The sequence below is a fragment of the Callorhinus ursinus genome, unplaced genomic scaffold (assembly GCF_003265705.2).
Source record: "Callorhinus ursinus isolate GAN/ISIS: 27379988/994484 unplaced genomic scaffold, GSC_fseal_2.0 scaffold51, whole genome shotgun sequence".
Lineage (NCBI taxonomy): Eukaryota > Metazoa > Chordata > Mammalia > Carnivora > Otariidae > Callorhinus > Callorhinus ursinus.
Window position 1 is genome coordinate 4,758,015 of NW_027397113.1, and position 9,179 is coordinate 4,767,193.

General features: G+C 51.5%; 1 protein-coding gene across 1 annotated transcript; it reads left to right on the forward strand.

Moving 5' to 3' along the window:
- Nucleotides 1-93: 93 nt before the first annotated feature.
- On the forward strand, nt 94-7,699 carry ZDHHC24 (zDHHC palmitoyltransferase 24). Its single transcript, XM_025878933.2, has 3 exons — nt 94-532; nt 1,808-2,085; nt 5,244-7,699. The coding sequence occupies exons 1-3, from the start codon at nt 252-254 to the stop codon at nt 5,537-5,539; spliced, it is 855 nt and encodes a 284-aa protein (XP_025734718.1). The 5' UTR covers nt 94-251; the 3' UTR covers nt 5,540-7,699.
- The last annotated feature ends 1,480 nt before the right edge of the window (nt 7,700-9,179 follow it).

A 9,179-nucleotide genomic window follows, 5' to 3' on the forward strand; every position in this document is an offset into this window, starting at 1 on the left:
GGGCGTGGCTCCGCGGCTGGGCGTGGCTACAACGTGCTGCCCTACCCGGCTCTAGCGCCGACGGGATGCCAAGCTTCTCCGTGGCTCATGCGGCCGTCCAATCACATGCCTGCATCTGCCGGCAGCTCCCGGTGACTCAAAACTCCCTTCGGAGCTTCTAATGGTCGTAGCAGGCGTCCGTCTGCCACTATCCCCGCCCCAATACGGAAGCGGAGGGGTACTCGGGATCCGACAGCCGGTGGGTCCAGGCCATGGGGCAGCCCTGGGCGGTGGGGAGCGCGGAGGGGGCGCCCGCGCGGCTGCCTCTCGTGCTCACTGCGCTGTGGGCCGCGGCTGTGGGCCTGGAGCTGGCCTATGTGCTGGTTCTAGGTCCCGGGCCGCCCCCGCTAGGACCCCTGGCTCGGGCCTTGCACCTAGTGCTGGCCGCCTTCCAGCTGCTCAACCTGCTGGGCAACGTGGGGCTCTTCCTGCGCTCGGACCCCAGCATCCGGGGCGTGATGCTGGCCGGCCGCGGTCTGGGCCAGGGCTGGGCGTGAGTGGGGCGCGGGATCTGGGGGTTGGCGCGGGGGTGGGGGGAAAAGCAGGAGCTTTGGACAGGGGGAGGTGCCCTAGGACCAGAAGATATTAGAACCAAATTACAATAGGATCCGCTTGTTAGAGCCAGAACACTCTTTTACAGCCTGGGATGGTAGATCCAGAAGAAATATTATTCATTCACTTAGAAATATTAATGAGCACCTACTATGTGCAAGGTACTGTTCCGGCCACTGAAGGTTCCATAAAATAGATTCCTGACCTCCTGGAGCTGATTTCAGTGGGGAAGGAGGCAGATGATAAGCTACAGGCATAATAAATAAGGAAATTATATAGAATGTTAGACGATGGTGGTATGGAAACAAAAAGTAGAGCAGGGTAAAGGGTGTGCAGATTGCAGTTTTAAATAGGGTAGTCAAGGTAGGCATTTGAGCAAAGACTTTAATTTAAGGATGTGGGGGAGTTAGCCATGTGGGAATCTGGGGGAGAGCATTCCAGGTAAAGGGGACAGACAGTGCAAAGACTGAGGCAGTTATGTGCCTTGCATGTTCAGGAACAGCAGGAAGGCCAGTGTGGCTGGTGTGGAGTGAGAGAGGGTAGAGATAGAAAGACCTTGTAGGACATTGAAGGTTTTGCTTTTTACTGGCAGTGAGATGGACAGCCGTTGTAGGGTTTTGACTTAGTTTTTTTTTTTTTTAAGATTTTATTTGTTTGAGAGAGAGAGGGCATGAGAAGGGGGGGAGGGTCAGAGGGAGAGGCAGGCTTCCCGCTGAGCAGGGAGCCGGACATGGGACTCGATCCCAGGACTCCAGGATCATGACCCGAGCCAAAGGCAGTCGCTCAACTGACTGAGCCACCCAGGCGCCCCTTGGCTTAGATTTTTAAGGATCAGCCTTGCTGCTGGGGTGAGACCATACCAGGAGGAACCAAAGCTGGAATCAATCAGGGAGAGTCATTAAGAGTCTCAAACAGTAATCCTGGGGAGACTGCATGGTGATTGGGAGGAAGTGAGAAGTTTGTCCTGGGTGTTAGAGGCCAGAGAAAGGCCTTAGGACTTGGATGTCTGAGCTGCAAGAGCCCTCGGACCTGCAGGGCTAGAACTGGAAGGGCCCAGGAAGGGGTGTTCGGCCTGCGTTTATGTATGATGGAGCTGAGGCTTATTGAGGGCAGTGGCTGTGCCTGCTTCCCCAGGATGGGCTCAGAGGCCGACCGGGCATGGTAGGGGGCACTCAGAGCTGTTGGCAGAACTGACGCTGTGGTTCCTTCCCTGCAGTTACTGCTACCAATGCCAAAGCCAGGTGCCACCCCGCAGTGGGCATTGCTCCTCCTGCCGCGTCTGCATCCTTCGCCGGGATCACCACTGCCGCCTTCTGGGCCGCTGTGTGGGGTTCCGCAACTACCGGCCCTTCCTGTGCCTGCTGCTTCATGCTGCAGGCGTCCTGCTGCATGTCTCTGTGCTGCTGGGCCCTGCCCTGTCAGCCCTCCTGCGAGCCCATGCGCCCCTCCACACCGCCGCCCTCCTCCTGCTGCCCTGGCTCATGCTGCTCACAGGTGGGGAGCTTGGGAGGCGTCCACGGAGGCAGAGGCGCTTGCAGTGGGCCATTCTGGTGGGGGGGTGGGATTTCCTGCTGGTTCTCCTGGTGATGTCCAGGGATCTCAGTTCCAATGTCATTTATGGAGGGTGAGGGCAGCCTGAGATTCAACTGGGTGTGCAGTACAGTAAAATACGGGGCCTTGACCCAGGTACAGAGTTCTGGCTAGGAGAATCAGGCAAGGATTCTAGGTGTTGGCAGAGAAGGAAGGACTGGTGGGATTTGGGGGGGTCTTGGGATGGGGAGGGAGCATTCTAAGTGGGGGTGCATTCTAAGTGAGGGTTGCAGACAGAACAAAGGTGTGGAGGTTGGGCAAGGAGTAGGTTCAGACTGGATGGTGGAGACCCTCCCTGAATGCTGGTGTGAGGAGAGAGCCCTGACTTGACTGGACAGTAGGGAGCCAGTGAAAGCCACAGGCAGAGGGAAGCTCCAGTCTTTGGAAGCTGGGAGGGGAAGACATGCATCAGGAGGCTGACTGAGAGGCCGTGTTCTGGATGACACATTTATTCCTCTTTCTTCTGACACCCTCCCCTCCCTGAGATAAAAGCTCCACTGTTTTTTATACTCTTTGTTGTCTCCCCCTGAAATGCCTTCTCTCCCCTGACTCCTTCCTCCTGACCCCTCCATGGTCCCCTCTGTAACCTTGTCCTGCAGTTACTAAACTCTCTGAGCACTCTGAGTAGTCGCTGTGTCTCCTCCTATCCAAGCCCGGCTCTGTCCCTACAGCCCGGAGGGGTGCTGGGGGAAGGGCCTCGGGAGGCCCAGTGGGCTTGTCACTGTCTCGCTCTGACCACACTGGCTCCCTGAGCAGCCCCCCTCTGCCTCCTTGATGACCCTGTTGCCACTGAGACACAAGCTCTCCAGCCACACCTTCCTGCACCCCGCCCCTCTGCAGCCATTGCCTTCTGAAGCCCTGGGCCCTGCTGAGATCGTGGGCGTCTGGAAGTCCGGGCTAATGGCCCTCTCGTTGCCCAGTTGGTCAGCTTTTGACCTTCTCTCCATTTGACTTCCTCCACTTACTCCCACATCCACCCTGCAACTTGTCAGAAGCCAAGGCGTGTCACCTCCCAAATCACGCCATGAGCCATTCACCCCTCTCTGTCTGCTGCCCACCTCCTCTCCTAGCCAGCTCTCACACTTACGCTCCCTGAGCTCCGGCCCTCACCTTTCCATCAGCACCTTCCCTCTTCTGCCCCCACATCCAGCTTCGAACCCTCATTTCCGCCATTCTCCTGCCAACATCTTAACCCTCTTGGCTCTCTGTCTTCCACGGTGCCTTCCCGTCTTCTCTGAGTCTGCCGCTGGTCGCTGAGAGCTAGGACTTGGTGGCGGTTGGTCCCATGCCACCTTCATGGCGCTGCTGACCCCAACGGGCCCTCAGTCACGTCTGGCCATCCTGGTTTCTCATGAGCTCACTCCCCCGAATGACTGCGGCTCCAACCTTCCCACTCTCCTGTTCTCCAAGCCCCCACCTCTCTTGAAATCCATCACAGAGACAATGAGATGTCAGTTGCTACATCCAGAGTTGTCTCAGCCTCAGGTCCGGAAGCCAGGCTGACTGCCCCCAGCTTCTCCCGGTGTCTGGCCCTTCCTCCCTGCTTGGAAGCCTCACCATGGCCTGCTTCTCCTGCCGACCCAGCCCCTCCACCGGCTTTCTTCAGCTTTTCCCACCTGTACAGACCCTCTCTTCACCCCACATCTTCCTCCTCCCTATCTCTTGCCTCTTGGCTCTTCTCTTAGCAGCCAAGCTTCTTGAAGGACTTCCCCGGGCTCATAGGCTGCTTTGCCTCACCTCCCACTCACTCCTGTACCTGCCTGCTCCAAACTGGCTTCTGGCCCCTCCCCTTCCTGAGAACGCCTCGGTCGCCACAAAGCCCAGAGGACCCTTTTGAGTTCTCTTTGCTTCACGAGACCTTACTGCTGGCCTTCAACCTCCTGGAAAGGCTGTACCCTGGGCGTCTCCAACAACTCATACTGCAGGGTTTCCTCCTAAAGTTTTGGTTTCCCTCTCTTTTCTTGACCGGGTCCCAAAGGACCCGGTTTCCTGATGCTGAGGTCGTGGCGCTGCTCCCATCCCACTCCACACTCTGGCGGGTCTTGGAACTGCCAACCACTTGCAGATCTGCATGTTGGGCCTGGGCTTCTCTCCTGAGCTTCCAGAACCATCCACATACTCATCTTATAGGCACCTCTCCATCCTGCCTCAGGACCTTCAAACACAATGTTTTCTCCCCTCTTCACCTACCAAATACCTCCTTCAGATGCCACCCACGATATCACTTAATTAAAACAGATGAAATCCACTTCCTTTAGCCTCCTAATAAGTCAACTTGGCATTTCCCCACATAGCCTCTCTTTTTTAATGAAGTAGAATTCATATAACATGAAATTCATCATTTTAACCACTTCCTCATATATCTATCATTCAGTGGCATTTAGTACATTCACAATGTGGTGCAACCATCACCACTATCTAATTCCAGAACATTTTCATCACCCCAAAAAGAAACCCTATTATACCCATTGAGCAGTCACTCCCTACTCCTCCCTGAGGCCCCCAGCTCCTAGTAACCACTCATCTACTGTCTGTCTCTATGGATTTGCCTGTTTGGGACATTTCACAGAAATGACATCATCTATGAGCCCTTTGTGGCTGGCTTCTTTCACTGAGCAGAATGTTTCATGACATCCTGTAGTTCATTAGTTCAGCAGATACTTAGTAGCTGCTGTGGGCCCAAAGGTGCTGTACTTTCCCATTGTAACACATATCACATCCGTAATTAAGTAACTGAGAAGTCATCTCTTAACTATCTGTATGTGAGCTCCCTGGGGTCAGAGCTGGTGTCCACCGTTCATCCTGGTGCCTGCCACTGCGTCTGGCATGTGGGAGGTGCTCACAAGTTTGTGATGAATGCAAGTCGGATGTTGGGCAGAGGGCTGCATCTGCCCAGGTCACCGGCGTGGGCTGGCCCGGGAGTAGCCATTCAGTGTTTACTGAGTGGAGGAAATGAGCCCTGCTTTGTGGTGGAGGGTAGGGAGTGGAAGAAGGGAGGGAGTTGAGCTTTGGGAGGGCTGAGCCCACGGCTGCTCCCTGACCCTCTTGCTTTCTTCTTGCAGGCAGAGTGTCTCTGGCTCAGTTTGCCCTGGCCTTTGTGACCGACACGTGTGTGGCAGGTGCACTGTTGTGCGGGGCTGGGCTGCTCTTCCATGGGATGCTGCTGCTGAGGGGCCAGACCACATGGGAGTGGGCTCGGGGCCAGCACTCTTATGACCTGGGCCCTTGCCACAACTTGCAGGCGGCCCTGGGGCCCCGCTGGGTCCTCGTCTGGCTCTGGCCCTTCCTGGCCTCCCCATTGCCTGGGGATGGGATCACCTTCCAGACCACAGCTGATGCGGGCCTCGTGGCTTCCTAACTTCAGGAGGAGCCGGAGCTGTTCAGGGAGAGGGTAGCAGGAAAGGGGGCTCCTAACTCCTTTCGGGCCCATCCCCAGCCTCCCGTCCCATCCTTGGCCTTGCCCCTGCCCAGCCTGGACTCCCAGTGTCCAGGGTTTGGGTCCTGCAGCTCTGCCTCTATTGGCCCCCCGAGTAGAGTGGACAGTTGGTAAGGGGCTGCTTGGCCAGCCTAGTCACCCCTTTGCCGGGTTAATAAAGTGCCCACTGGTTCTTGGACTCTCTCCATCTTTCTGGGTTTCTGGTCCCTCGCTGTTGCCCAGGCTGCTGTTTCTGGTTTCCTCTGATTGTCACGCATGGGAACCACAGAATGCCTGAGGGCTTAAGGGGCCAGGGCTCTTCTGTGGCTTTGGTGTGGGGGTGCTGGGGCACCAGCAGACCAAGGCGGCGTGTGGTGATCCAGGGAATGAGAATCCAACATTCTTTCCCAGGTTCAGTGCTTTATGGTTAGAAGCCTCTCCACAACACTCACTGTGTCTCCCTCTGGCTACTCTGGTACCAGGGGCAGCAGTTATGAGGGTTGATGTGAGAAGATCATGGGGCAGTGAATGGAGGAGTCAGGATTTGAACCCAGATCTTTGTGCTTTCTCCTTCACCCTTGCACGGCTGAGGAAAGTGAGTAGCAAAATCGAGGCAGAGAAATCAGGTGGATGTTCAAGCATCTGCAGGATGGTGCTCAGAAGGCTAAGCTCTTCCTCTCTCGACTCTTCAGGAGCTACCTGTTAAACATTTTTATTTAAATATAGTAAATAGACTTCCAGTTAAACTTAGCAGGTTTAAACACATGGGTTTATCTCTGTTTCCTTTTAAAATCTGATAGTAAAGACATAAAACAGATAAATTTACAAGGACAAAGAAAATAGAAGGGAGACAGGAATAGATCAAAGAGCCTGATGACATTCTGAAAGATGGGAAGTGGATGGGGGCTCATTTCCTCTCAGCAGAGAATTAGAAGTTAATTCCTAGAGGGAGGGGCCAAGAGGCAGCCAAACTGCCCCTCCGCCCCCAGAGCCCTGGAGAGGCTCAGGAACTCTCCTGGCACCATGGAAGGCAGGGTTTGGGACTGACAGCAGGGTTTGGGACTGACAGACCCAAAGTCTGTATGAAGAGCAGCTAGGTTGCCCCTTCCCCCCGCCAGGGCCCCCTTGCAGCCAAGCAGCTACCCCTCTGAGGTACAGATGGGGGCTATTCGAAGAAGCTTAGGGTCTCGGGAGGGCTGGGGGTGAGGGGCTGGACCAAAAATGGGGTTAAGTGAAAAAGTCTACAGATGCTGCCTTGGGTGGTAGAGATGTCATCCAGTGACATGGCAGGCTTGTCACCCAGGAACCCTCAGAGAAGCCCATCCTTCTGAGAGGCCCTGCCCATACCTACAAACCTTTGAGCTGCTAGGACTTCTTTGTTTTCCCAAATGGCACGTTCAACTGCTAGTTCTTAACAGTTAGGAAAGTGGTGTGCCTGGCGCTTTGTGCTGTACAGAAGCATGGGCAGACTTCTTGTCTCCTCCTCCGCTTTCTATTGTTTTTATTAAATAGTAAAGAGATGCAAGAAAATATTTATAAAATAAATTCCCTCCTTCTCCCTATTTAAGAAATGGATACCACTTCCTTTGAAGTCCCCACTGCCCCTCCCCGGTGGAGAAAACACTGTACTGTCTGAATCATTCCCTTGCTTTGCCTTGTAATTGTATTACCTAGGTTTGTATTGGTTTTGCATGTTTTTGAATTTTATATAAATGGAATCATACTGTTTATTCTTCTGTGACTTGCCTTTTCACTCAATACTATGTTTCTGAGATTTATCCAAATGAACGTGTAGAGCTGTAGGGCATTCCTTCTCCTTGCTGTGTAGTGAGCCATTGACTATACCACAACGTATTTTTCCACTGTCACCCCTATTGTAGGACTCCCTACGATCTATTCTTGGTCCTTGCTCTTTCATATAAATTTTAGGATCCACTTGTCAAGTTCCACAAAAAAAAAAAAAAATCCCGTTGAGATTGTGAATGAAACCCAACTGAATCTAAAGATCAACATCCATATGAAATTGAAATTGCATTTTTCAGTTCATGAACATGGTGTGTCCATTAAATGTTTTCAATAAAGTTGTATACTTTTCTTCATAAAGATCATGCCTTTTTTGGTTAGATTTATTTTTTTAAAGATTTTATTTATTTAATTAATTGACAGAGTGAGAGAGGGAACACAAGCAGGGGAAGTGGGAGAGGGAGAAGCCGGCTTCCAGCCGAGCAGGGAACCCAATGCTGGGCTCAATCCCAGGACCCTGGGATCGTGACCTGAGCCGAAGGCAGTCGCTTAACCAACTGAGCCACCCAGGCGCCCTAGGCTTTTTTTGTCTTAAGTATTCTGCAGTTTACTGTGATGTGCACAAGTGTGGTTTCCTTTGTCTTTACCCTGAAGAAATTCCTTGGGTTTCCTGATTCTATGAATTGATGTCTTTTATCAGTTCTAGAGGATTCTTGGTTGCACTACACAGATTTTCTCTGTCCCTAGTGAAGCTCTGATGAGACCTTCCTATTCTATCCTCACATTTTCTATCTCTGTTTCTGGCATTCTGGATAATTTCTCCAGCTCTATCTTCTAGTTAAGTCTTTCTTCAGCTGCAAAACCAATCTATTGAGTTTTTTTCTTTTTTAAGTGGTTGTGCCCATTCATCTGTGAGTTTTACATGTCAAATATTTTATTCTCGTTTCTAGTTCTGTTTGGTTCTTTTTCAGATTTGGCCATTTTATATTCTCTCTTCTCTCTACTTATATTTCAGGGGTTTTTTTTGTTTTGTTTTGTTTTTGCTTTAAATATATTGAAGACACACATCTTACACTGTTTAGTAATTCCAATATTTTAAGTCTTTGAGGCCTGAGTATGTGGGCTATTGTTTATGGTGGCTCCTCTTCACAATGTCTTTTTTTTTAAGATTTTATTTATTTGACAGAGAGAGAGAGAGACACAGTGAGAGAGGGAACACAGCAGGGGGAGTGGGAGAGGGAGAAGCAGGCTGAGCAGGGAGCCTGATGCGGGGCTCGATCCCAGGACCCTGGGATCATGACCTGAGCTAAAGGCAGACGCTTAACAACTGAGCCACCCAGGCGGTGCCCCCACAATGTCTTATTTTCTTGCAGTTTGTGGGTTTTGACTGTGAGTTCCTTTTTCTTGGCATTTTATCAAGGGGATTGTTTTTGAGATTGGGTCAACAGTAAATTCCTCCAGAGAAGATATATGTTTCTCAGTCATCTGATGACAACCAAATCCTGCACCACTTTAAATTTCAGCTATGGGTCTTTTGGACCACCCAGGTATTGTCAATTTAGGTGTAAACTTATTCAGGCTGGCTGTGGTTAAAAAAATCTCAGGAGAGGTTTTTCTCCTCTACTTCTACCTTGCAATTGGCTTAGAGATAGACAATTGCCCTGCTGGTTCTTATGAGATTTCCCAGAACCAGTTTTTGGTTTTGTTGATTTTCTCTGCTAATTTCTGGTTTTCAATTTTAATTGATTTCTGCTCTAATTCTTTTTTTTTTTTCCTGCTTACTTTGTACTTATTTTGTCCTTACTTCCCAAGGTGGAAACTTAAATTATTGATTTTAGAT